The 12,578-nt window shown below is 37.2% G+C and overlaps 1 protein-coding gene across 8 annotated transcripts in view; it reads left to right on the top strand.

Moving 5' to 3' along the window:
- ECT2 (epithelial cell transforming 2) overlaps nt 1–12,578 on the top strand; it is a 71,250-nt gene that overhangs the window by 17,431 nt on the left and 41,241 nt on the right. For 7 of the 8 annotated variants that reach the window (XM_066347515.1, XM_066347512.1, XM_066347514.1 and 4 more), the window contains 2 exons: nt 1,741–1,877; nt 8,411–8,530. In XM_066347515.1, coding sequence (XP_066203612.1) covers nt 1,741–1,877; nt 8,411–8,530 — 257 coding nt within the window. The remainder of the gene's footprint in view (nt 1–1,740; nt 1,878–8,410; nt 8,531–12,578) is intronic. The other variant, XM_066347517.1, reaches the window with a different exon arrangement.

Below are 12,578 nucleotides of genomic sequence, written 5' to 3'. Positions count from 1 at the left end.
AAATCTAGGTTAAATTGTAGTAATGTCCATTCGGCATTTGGAAAACTTCAACCAGGTGCTTGTCCAAGGGCTTACAATTAGCTATGTAGTTCAGAGAACTTACTGGTTCCCTAATTAGGTACATAATGAATGGTCATGGGGTGGTAAGTACTGCTCATAAAGACTGGAGCTTGATTATGCAACATAGAGTACAGGAGAGGTAAATGAACCCCTAAAAAACAGACATGACAATCTAATATATTTGATACTTTGTAATAGAACTCCTGTTTGTAGATCACGGTCTAGACATACTACTTAAATTAGATCAGTGTACACCAATACCTTCCTCCAAAAGTAACGTTGAATGGCAGAGGCTTCTCAGCCTGGTGTCAGTACCCTGAAATAACATGGCCAGTGGGGAATTCTTTGAAGTTTGTTATCTTTAAAAAGCATTCAAAATTCCATAGTACACATGGTTATTTTAATAATGCTAAAAATGATTGAGTGAGTAAAATTGCTGTACTGGACTACATAGTATCTTTTCTATATCATTCTACTCTATGTTATAGTCTCCTTTTCCTATCGTGGAACTTTCTGTTAGGAGAGTCTGTGAATAATGTTGAAATAGTCTACCCATATTGATAGTAAGAAAATTATTTCAAGCTTTTATAAAATTTCTTTGAAAAATTTTGTTTAAATTAAATGATACATATAAAATATACGAATGCATCCTCCCTGCACTTTGGGTTGGACTGGATATTTTGAACTAGCAAAGAATTTGCAGTTGATGTTGGATTTTTTTTTTTGAGGGAGGCTTTCACAACCACCTTTTTCTCCTTTTTTAACTTAAATGTTTATATGTTGCTTTTCACTTTCTTATTTAAGTTTTTTATTTTGAAATAATTTCAGATTTCAAAAAAACTGCAAAATTATAGAGTCCTGTATTCTATTCAATAATTTCCCAAATGGAAATATTCTGCTACATTTGCTTTAATATTCATTTATTCATATTCTCACTCTTTCTCCACACACGTAGTTTTGATATCTGCAATGTATTGCAGAGATGTCATGCCTTTACCTATGTCAGGCGTCCCCAAACTAGAGCCCTGCGGGCCACATGCGGCCCCTGAGGCCATTTATCTGGCCCCCGCCGCACTTCCGGAAGGGGCACCTCTTTCATTGGTGGTCAGTGAGAGGAGCACTGTATGTGGCAGCCCTCCAATGGTCTGAGGGACAGTGAACTAGCCCCCTATGTAAAAAGTTTGGGGACGCCTGGGAGACTTAAATTAGTATTTTACAAAATATGGACATTTCTTGTATTGTAATTAGGAAATTAACATTAATACTATGATCTACTCTATAGACCTTCAAATTTTATCATTTGTTCCATTAATGTCCTAATATCCTTTCTAGCAAAAGAAAATCTTCTTTTTTTCTGGTCTAGTATCCAGCCCAGGACCACAGGTTATGTTATCTCTCTGTAGTCTCTTCTAATCTGGAACAGTTCCTCAATCTGTTTTTTAATGACCTTGACATTTTTGAAGAGTACAGAATATTTTTTTAAATGTCCATTTGGAGTCATTTATATTTTTGACAGATTTCTTCTGGCCTCATCTTATAAAGAAATTTCACTTTAATGAAAATGTATATGGTGTTATATTTATAAGAGTCGGTATCCTTTCCTTTTTTTTGTGAAATCTGTAATGTTTGGTACTTATATCTGGCCTGCATTTTAAATCATTCCTCCTTTTTACCTTTTAGAAACACCAAAGTCTTGTACTAAGTCTTCTAAAAATTCCACTCCTATTCCTTCAAAGCAGTCAGCCAGGTGGCAAGTAGCAAAAGAGCTCTATCAGACTGAAAGTAATTATGTAAATATATTGGCCACAATTATTCAGGTAAGAGTTTGGTTGCAAATGATTTCTGTTTTGGTGTTTCTAAGTAAAAAATATAAGAGGTATTTTTTCTTACAGGAAAATTGCATAAGTATAGAATTTGAACATAGATATTAAAAATGAAAATGAGTGACAAAAACTGCTATTATGGAAATGCCATAGCTTTAATAGTAGCTTTTATTCATGCAGTAATAGCACTGTTTTTTTAGGGTGACTTTAAAGAGCGAAGGATCCTAATTAAATGATCATATAGGGGACCAAGTTTAATTCAGAACTTTGCAAGTTCCTTGTCAAGATACTGCATTTATATTTATATTTCTGAAAGTGTGTGTTCTAGAATCATTGCTTTAGATAGTACTGTACATATATGAAAAAGCAATAGCAATGAAGTCTAGTAACATCGATGTCAGTAATTTTTAAAAAACCCTTTCATATGTCATGTTTTCTTTTTAACAGTGATTAGTCATAAATAAATGTTCTATCATTGCTTACCACTATTAAAATGCACTATGAAGTTATTTCTAAAGAAAAACAATTCTAATGAATCTGTAATATGAGGTTGAAGAAGATATTTTAAGGAATAAATCGAAATTCAAAGTTCTAAAAGACAATAATAGGACATTTTGGAATCTGTAGAAAGAAGGAATAAATTTGTTTTATGTAATGAAGGAGGTTGTCAGGAAAATAAAGTTAATACCATCAAATTTGTCTTTGAGTAGAAAAATAATGAACAGAAAGACTTCTTTCTTGGTGCTAATGGAGAGATTGGTGATTCTTCACGGTGAATTTGCTTAGTAGTAATCAGGAAATGATGTGGCCCTCAGCTGTATTAAACTTGTTTTAGGCCAGCTTTTCTCTTCTTTCTCAAGGGAGATGTATTATCCTTGTTGACTTTCTTTAAGTTTTTATAGTCAGCCAAAATGTAGTTGAGTAGCAGATTATCCTTTTGGCATGTGCTATTCATGTACTTTGGTAGCAGTTACGTATTACCTACAAATGTAAATCCTTTCAGACCATGGGAAATGCACGGAGTTTCAGTATTCTGATTTGCATATCAATTAAATTAATCAGAACTCCTTTTAAAAAAGCCCTAGTAATTATTCAACTATAGCATAAACTCACCTAAGGTTTTATTTAAAAGCTTGTGGTCTAGATTCATGACAGTGTTTTCTTGCAGCTATATTTTAGGGCTTATGAATTTGGAATAACAATTTTAACTTAGAGCCCAAATTAAATGAATAACCATAATATCATATATTATAACAGGGAATAATAAAAATTCCAGAATATCATGGAAATTTATAATAAAATTATAAATTAATATTGTGGCAGGAGTTCAAGAAGATTTTTGTTTTAAAAGAGCTTAGGCTGGAAGAGGAAATAGGGTATACACACCAAATCGTAATACCAAGTGGAAGATTATAAGCATCATGAGGGAGGTACAGTGGTCGGCAAACTCATTAGTCAACAGAGCCAAATATCAACAGTGCAATTGAAATTTCTTTTGAGAGCCAAACTTTTTATACTTAAACTATATAAGTAGTTAACATTCCTTATGGAGGGAGCGCCTGCAAGTGGTATTTTGTGGCAGAGCCACACTGAAGGGGCCAAAGAGCCGCATGTGGCTCACGAGCCACGGTTTGCTGACCACTGAGTTAAGATATTTGGAGCTTTGTGAGGTTTTACTCTTCGTCCAGTTTAGGAAAGGTATTGGATTGCAATTTTTGATAGGTTGAACACTGGAAAAAGCATCTTTTTTTGTTTTTTTCAGGGACAGAGAGAGTCAGAGAGAGGGATAGATAGGGACAGACAGGAACGGAGAGATGAGAAGCATCAATCATTAGTTTTTCGTTGCGCGTTGCGACACCTTAGTTGTTCATTGATTGCTTTTTCATATGTGCCTTGACCGTGGGCCTTCAGCAGACCAAGTAACCCCTTTCTTGAGCCAGCGACCTTGGGTCCAAGCTGGTGAGCTTTTTGCTTAAGCCAGATGAGCCCGTGCTCAAGCTGGTGACCTCGGGGTCTCGAACCTGGGTCCTCTGCATCACAGACCGACGCTCTATCCACTGCACCACCACCTGGTCAGGCTGGAAAAAGCATCTTAAGAAAAAAATTGAACGTGATTTTTAAGTATGTGTGTGATTGGTACATGCATAGAATGTGAGTGGAAAGTGTATTTGGGATTTTTCAAACAATACAGATGATTGAAGATGTCTGTTATTCAAGGTGTAGAGAGTAGTCTAGGGGCATTAGAGTTTAGGGTGGTATAAGGAACCAGGTTAGGGATTGGTGTATAGAACTAAGACTGCATATGCAATTCCAGAGAGGGCCCTTGTATAGTGTGCTATATAATCTCTGAGCTTATAGAAGATGATATTATCTGACTTGCATTTTAAAAAGATAGCTTGGTTCACTTTGAAGGAAAGGAGAATTTATGGAGGCCAGGAGATCAATTTGTAGGTTATTCCAGTAGTCTTGGTTAGAATTTTGAGGACCCGAACTTCTTAGGATAATATCAGTGAAAGTGAAAAGGGTATAGATTTAAAGAAATATTGGAAAAGTAGAATCAATAGTTTTTGGCTCTCTAATTTTAACATAACTTTTTTTGAGATTTTTTTAAATGAAACAGTGCATTTTGGTTGTCTGAATATTTTTGTTTAGGATTTTTTAATTAAATATTGATTGGATAAAGGAATGATTACAAATATCTTTGAAACACCTATTGTGTTTCTTTACCTCCCAGAGAGATAATCATCATCTGGAATTTTGTGCTTATTTCCTTTGTAGATCTATCACATATGTATAGGAAAAGAAACTATATAGTATATATAATCATATTATATATGTTAAAGATTTGGTTTTTCACTTGAGACTAATGATCTTAAGATGTCTGTTTTTATATCTGTTTTGCATTCTTTTTTTGTATGAATAAATCAACTTATTTACCTTTTATTTTTAATGAACATTGAAGTTAAGTTTTAGTGTTTTGTTTTGTTTTTATTTTTTACTCTTCCTAGTAGTCTGCTGTGAATATTCTTATTTATGTCTCCCAGAGAACATACTCTGGGTAAAAACTTGGAATTTCTGAGTAATAGGTTATACACATTTTTATCTTGACTAAAACTTGATAGTAGGTTGGAAACTAGGTTTTGTTAGTCTCTGTTGTCCACTGAGGTTTTCATAGGTGAAGCTTAACTTGCATCAGTATAGGCAGATGACCTTGGGCAAAAGCTGGTTTTAGTAGTCAACTCTCTACTTTCACTTAGATTTTGGCCTCTAAAGGTCCTTCACTTTTTTTACATTATCATTTATAGTATACTTTCTTTTTATTCCTTCCTTTCTTCCCTCCTTCCTTCCTTCCCTCCTTCCTTCCTTCCTTCCTTCCTTCCTTCCTTCCTTCCTTCCTTCCTTCCTTCCTTCCCCCTTCCCCCTTCCTCCCTTCCTCCCTTTCCCTTCCTTCTTTCCTTCCTTCCTTCCTTCCTTCCTCCTTTCCTCCCTTCCTCCCTTTTCCTTCCTTCCTTCCTTCCTTCCTTCCTTCCTTCCTTCCTTCCTTCCTTCCTTCCTTCCTTCCTTCCTTCCTTCCTTCCTTCCTTCCCTTCTTTTCCTTTTCTTATTTCCTTTCCTTTCCCTTCCCATACTTCCCTTTCCTTTCCCTTCCCCTTCCCCTTCCCCTTTCCTTTTCCTTTCCCTTCCTTTTTTTCCCTCCTTCCCTTCCTATTGTGATTCATTTTATTTCTACATATTTTAAGGACCCAACAACACACTATTATTATTTTTTTTTTTTAAATTTTATTCATTTTAGAGAGGAGAGAGAAAGGGAGAGAGAGAGAGAGACAGAGAGGGAGAGAGAGAGGAGAGAAAGACACAGAGAGAAGGTGGGGAGGAGCTGGAAGCATCAACTCCCATATGTGCCTTGACCAGGCAAGCCCAGGGTTTCAAACTGGCGACCTCCGCATTTCCAGGTCGACGCTTTATCCACTGCGCCACCACAGGTCAGGCCACACTATTATTTTTAATTGGGTTGTTTCTTTTGAGTTTCAAAATTCTTTCTCTATATATTTTAGATACTATTCCTTTGTCAGATATATGATTTGTAATTTATTTTCTAGTCTGTAGCATGTCTTCTCATTCTAAGTCCTTTGCTGAAAAGTTTTTGATTTTGATGAAGTCCAGTTTATCAGATTTTTTTATATAGATTATGCTCTAGTTATACTTAAGCTGAGGTTTATTTTTTTGCCCATGACAAATGGTGTTCAACCATTTGTTGAACAACTAGCCTTCCTCCAATAAATTGCTTTTGTACTTTTGTCAAAAATTACTTCATATTTGTGTGGGTTTTTCCATGAACTTTATTCTCTGTTATTGACCTTATATGTTTTTCCCTTTGCCAATACCACACAGTCTTGAATATTGCAGCTTTATACTAAGAGGCTCCTTTGCCTTTCCATATACATTTTTAGAATCTTATTTTCTTTATATACAAAATGTTCTGGTATTTTGATAGGTATTGGGTTAAATCCATACATCAACTTTGGGGAAAATTGATGTTCTTACTGTGTTGGGTCTTTTAATCCATGACCATATGTCTTCATTTACTTAGGTGTTTGATATCTTTGATCAGCATCTTTATTTTTTGGTATCACGTACGTGTTTTATTATAGTCAGTCCTCACTTAACATAGTTGATAGGTTCTTGACTTTAAGTGAAATGATGTATAATAAAAGCAATTTTGCCATAGAATAATTATATAAACTAACGTTAAGTTCTTATGCTATCTTCTTTATTATATGCGGCTTAAGTGTCTGTTTGTCGCCGATAGCTTATTGGTTGCTTGCGTAACTGTACTAGCCAATGGGGTGAAGTTGCCACGGCTGAACGCAAATTGAGCTGGTCAGGGGGAAGGTGAACATTTGTTTGCCTTGGCAATCATCTGCTTTTGAAACAATTTAAGGCTGAACGCAAATTGAGCTGGTCAGGGGGAAGGTGAACATTTGTTTGCATTGGCAATCATCTGTTTTACATAAAAACGTCTTAACATAATTTCTTTTAAGAATGCCTCCTAGAAAATACAGCACTGAAGAGGAGAGAAAAGGAGCTAAAGTTGCACAAAAACGGCTTTCTCGACAAAAAGAAACCACTGAGCAGAGAAAGACAAGGCTTGCTTCAGTCGCAGAGCAAATGCGTCTTTCTCGGCAAAATGAGACTGATGAGCATAGAGAAACAAGGCTTGCCTCAGATGCAAGACAAAAAAAGCCTGTCTCTACAAAATGAGTCCCTTGAATAAAGGCAGGCGAGCTTAAAAATGATGGAAAGATCTACACAAGAAATGTTGTGTACAAAGAGATCTTTGACATGTGAATTAACATTTTATTATTTAAATCACCATTATTTATTGAGCTAGTGGTGGCTCTTAAGAAATGTACTGCCAGTGGTTTCCTTCATTGCACTATACTTTAAGCAATTAAGCAAGTAGAAGGGGGAAACCCCGTGGGGCACTAAGCAAAGGGGCGTCCTCGCCACCTGCCCTGGGTAATTCAGTTTGAATTAGCAGACACCTTTGCACAAATCATTTTAATTACAATTTATAATATCTAGAACAGCGGTCATTTCGTATGACCGCCGGGCTTTCTAATAACATTATAATGAAGCAGTGTTATTCGAAGACCTGCTTTATACTTATACTTAAGTATTTTAACTTTTTATTGTATATGATACATTTTAAATTTTGGTTTTCTTTGTATATTACTGGTATATAGAAATACAATTAATGTGTCTTTGTTCTTTATGTGAATGCACATGTGCTGTGGACCTTGTATCCTCTGACTTTACTCTGTTTACATATTAGTTCTAGGAGCTATTTATTTTTTATTTTTTTAGATTGATACAAGCAACAACATGCATACAAACAGGTCTTTTGCTTTAAATTTAGTTTCTTTCCCCTAAACCAGTGGTCGGCAAACTCATTAGTCAACAGAGCCAAATATCAACAGTACAACGATAGAGATTTCTTTTGAGAACCCAAGTTTTTGAACTTAAACTATATAGGTAGGCACATTCCTTATTGAGGGAGCGCCTGCATGTGGTGTTTTGTGGAAGAGCCACACTCAAGGGGGCTCGTGGCCGCAGTTTGCCAACCAGGGCCCTAGACCAAGGTTCTGTGCTACCATTTTAAAACATTAAAACATTTAGTACTTATTGCAAGTACATGCCTGAAAATAACTGATTGCTTATTGCGTTCTTCCTTAGTACCTTGACTAAAAATAGAAATTACTCTTGTATCATACTAACAGTTTTAATGATTTGTAGAACTGTGTATAAACTTTTATTAGATTCTAACATAATATTTTATTACAAGAGTATATATACACATATACACAGATGTTTAAAGAAAATTTTAAAACGTCTCAAATATAGAGATAATTATTTTTTAAGATCTTTTTCTTCAACATTTTATATCCTCTTTATCACTGTCTCTGTGTTAGCTTCTCTCCACCCACACAACGAACCTAAACTAGCCTTTGGTTTTTACTTTTTAGTTATTTCAGGGACCATTGGAAGAAGAAGGACAACGTGGTGGGCCTATCCTTGCACCAGAAGAGATTAAGACTATTTTTGGTAGTATCCCAGATATCTTTGATGTGCACACTAAGATAAAGGTAAATTTGTTATATGTTAGGGCAGGGGTTGGAAACTTTTGGCTCGCGAACCATATGTGGCTCTTTTGATGGCTGCACCTGGCTCGCAGCCATCAAAAATAATGATGTTAAAAATATAAAACATTCTGATGTATTACAATCCATTCATTTCCTACTGCTCATGTTCATGGTTGCGAGTGGCTGGAGCCAATCACAGCTGTCCTCTGGGACAACACCAAATTTTTATTGGATAATGCATAACGTACACGGGTTGTTGTATGGCTCTCATGAAATTACATTTTAAAATATGTGGCGTTCATGACTCTCTCAGCCCAAAAGGTTCCCGACCCCTGTGTTAGGGTCATAGTGATTCTTTTTTGATTACGTTTATTTATTATGATTTTTCAGGTACTTATGATGAGCTAAATAAAACTTCTCATTTATTACTTTAAATGATTATTTTCCTTGCTCCAGTGCATTGCTAATATTGTTGTTTGCTTCTTTTAAGTATAATTTTAAATAGTTAAGTATTAGATTTTGACTTGTGGGTTGTTAAGTATTCTTGTTTTTTTTTTTTTTTTTTTTTTTTAATTTTATTTATTTATTTTTTACAGAGACAGAGAGTGAGTCAGAGAGAGGGATAGACAGGGACAGATAGACAGGAACGGAGAGAAGTATTCTTGTTTTGAAGGAATTTTTTTCTTTTTGAACTTTTCTGAGTCTCCTAGTTAGAAGAATGATTCTTTTTTTTTTTTTTTCATTTTTCTGAAGCTGGAAACAGGGAGAGACAGACAGACTCCCGCATGTGGCGAGTGGGATCCACCCGGCACGCGCACCAGGGGGCGATGCTCTGCCCATCCTGGGCGTCGCCATGTTGCGACCAGAGCCACTCTAGCGCCTGAGGCAGAGGCCATAGAGCCATCCCCAGTGCCCGGGCTATCTTTGCTCCAATGGAGCCTTGGCTGCGGGAGGGGAAGAGAGAGACAGAGAGGAAAGCGCGGCGGAGGGGTGGAGAAGCAAATGGGCGCTTCTCCTGTGTGCCCTGGCCGGGAATCGAACCCGGGTCCTCCGCACGCTAGGCCGATGCTCTACCGCTGAGCTAACTGGCCAGGGCGAGGATGATTCTTAAATTATTTGTGCTTAACTGTGTTTGAAATGAAAATGTAACATTAAAAATATTTTTTAAGATGCATCATGTCTTTTTGTTGTTGTTGTATTTTTATGGAGAAGCGGGGAGACAGAGAGACAGACTCCAACATGCACCAGACTGGGATCCACCAGGCAATGCCCACTAGGCGGCGAATCTCTGCTCATCTTGGGCATTGCTCTGCTGCCACTGGAGCCATTCTAGCACCTGAGGCGGAGGCCATGGAGCCATCCTCATTGCCCAGGCCAACATTACTCCAATGGAACCTTGGCTGCAGGAGGGGAAGAGACAGAGAGGAAGGAGAGGGGGAGGGTGGAGAAGCAGATGGGTGCTTCTCCTGTGTGCCCTGGTTGGGAATCGAACCCGGGACTTCCACATCCGGACCAGTGCTCTACCACTGAGGCAGCTGGTCAGGGACTGCATCATATCTTAAACAGCTTAACTGAGATACATTTTATGTCTTTTAATTCACATATTTCAAATATGATTCAGTGATTTTAATAATTTTGCCAAGTGATGCAGTCATCACCATAATTCTATTTTTACACAGTTTTACCTTCCCCAGTAAGATCCTCCATTTTCAATTTATAGTTAACTTTCATTGATAGGCCTAGCTCCATGCAACCTCTAATCTACTTTCTATGAATTTTCATATAAATAAATGTAAAACTACGGTATGTGATACCTTATGTCTGGCTTCTTTTACATAGCATATTTTTGAATTTCATCTATGTTAGCATGTTAGTAGTCTGTTCCTTTGGCCAGATAATATTTCATTATATGGCTATGCTACATTTCTTCACTCATTCACCAGCTGATGAAAATTTAGGTTGCTTCCGGTGTTTGGCTATTATGGATAACACTGCTGTGAACACTATGCAAATTTTATGTACACATGCTTTTACATCTGTACAGTAGATACTTAGGAGTAGAATATTTAAGTCATTGGTGAGAAACCACAGGCTTATTTTATATCATGTTACATTCTCACCAGTAATGTATGAGGTTCAAATTTATCCACATTCTTGCTAATACTTACCTGTTTGTTTGCTTTTTTGACAGAGCCAGAGAAAGAGACAGAGAGAGGGACAGATAGGGACAGACAGGGAGGAAGGGAGAGAGATAAGCATCAATTCTTTGTTGCGGCTCCTTAGTCTCCTCAGTTCAGTGATTGCTTTCTCATATGTGCCTTGACCAGGGGGCTACAGCAGAGTGAATGACCCCTTGCTCAAGCTAGCGACCTTGGGCTTCAAGCCTGCGACTCCGTGCTCAAGCTGGTGACCTCGGGGTTTTGAACCTCGGTCTTCTGAGTCCCAGTTTGATGTTCTATCCACTGTGACACACCTGGTCAGGCTATACCTATCTGTTTTTTAATAGTCATTCTAGGATGTGAGTTATCTCATTATAGTTTGATGTGCTTTTCCCTAATATTTAATGAGTTGAGCATCTTTTTATGTGCTTTGTAAGCAAGCCCTTGTGAAATGTGTGCTTAGATCTGTTGTCTGGTTTTTTTCTTTTTTTTTTTTTCTTTTTTTTTTTGCATTTTTCTGAAGCTGGAAACAGGGAGAGATAGTCAGACTCCCGCATGCGCCCGACCGGGATCCACCCGGCACGCCCACCAGGGGCGACGCTCTGCCCACCAGGGGGCGATGCTCTGCCCATCCTGGGCGTCGCCATGTTGCGACCAGAGCCACTCTAGCGCCTGGGGCAGAGGCCACAGAGCCATCCCCAGCGCCCGGGCCATCTTTGCTCCAATGGAGCCTTGGCTGCGGGAGGGGAAGAGAGAGACAGAGAGGAAGGAGAGGGGGAGGGGTGGAGAAGCAAATGGGCGCTTCTCCTGTGTGCCCTGGCCGGGAATCGAACCCGGGTCCTCCGCACGCTAGGCCGACGCTCTACCGCTGAGCCAACCGGCCAGGGCCTGTTGTCTGGTTTTTGATTGGGTTATTTATCGTCTTACTGATTTGTAAGGGGTCTCTATAAATTCTAGATCCAAATCCTTTATTAGCCATATGTTTTGCAAATCTTTTCTCCCAATTATTTGTTGCTTGTCTTTTCACTTTTAAATAGTGACTGTGAAATATAAATTTTTTTTTTCATTTTGATGAGGTCTAGTTTATTCATATTTTTCTTTCATGTGCTGTCCTTTGGGATCATATATGAGAAATTTTTGCTTATTTTTTCTCCTATGTTTCTTTTTAAATGTTTTGTTTTAGCTTTTATAGTTAGGTTTATAACCCATTTTGAGCTAAGTTTTGGGTGAGGTGAGGGTTTTTGTTTTTATGCATGGAAATCCAATTTAAAATACATTCATATATTTAAGTAGTAAGTCCTTACATGGTAGCATAATCAATATATTCTTTATGAGAAATAAACTCATTTCCAAAATAGAAATAGTGAAAGAGTGGTGTTATATTTTTTTTTCCAGCTTAATAGGAGATTGTTTCTCAAATCTATTTCCTAATTCAGTTGCAGTATCACACACTATGTAGCCTCTAGAAAACCTTGTATACTTGTGAGCAAATTAAAATGCCTTAGTATTGTAATTGGAAATAGTTTTAATCTCATGGATCCCAACAAAAAAGGTGTGCTGTGGGTTTGCAGATAATACTTTGAGAATCTCTGGTATTACTATAATTTAAAGTCACTTTTAGAGTTGTAGTTATGGCATGTCATTTCTTGGCATCTCATTTTATCATCTCATTTGTATTTTATTATCTTATAAAGCTCTTAAAGGTCTTCTACATTTTCCCAAATATGTACCATTTTAATATTACCACTGAAAAGTTTTTTAGACCAAGGTTTAGCAAACTATGGTTGATGGAACAAATCCAGCCATTTGTGGATTTTGGGCAAGTTTTGCTTTTGGTAAACAAAGTTTTATTGAAACACAGCCATATTTGATTGCTTATATATTGCCTATAG

Source organism: Saccopteryx leptura, chromosome 8, assembly GCF_036850995.1.
Source record: "Saccopteryx leptura isolate mSacLep1 chromosome 8, mSacLep1_pri_phased_curated, whole genome shotgun sequence".
In the NCBI taxonomy this organism is placed as follows: Eukaryota; Metazoa; Chordata; class Mammalia; order Chiroptera; family Emballonuridae; genus Saccopteryx; species Saccopteryx leptura.
Note: the sequence above shows the minus strand (reverse complement) of the source record. Positions and strands in the feature narration are given on the sequence as shown.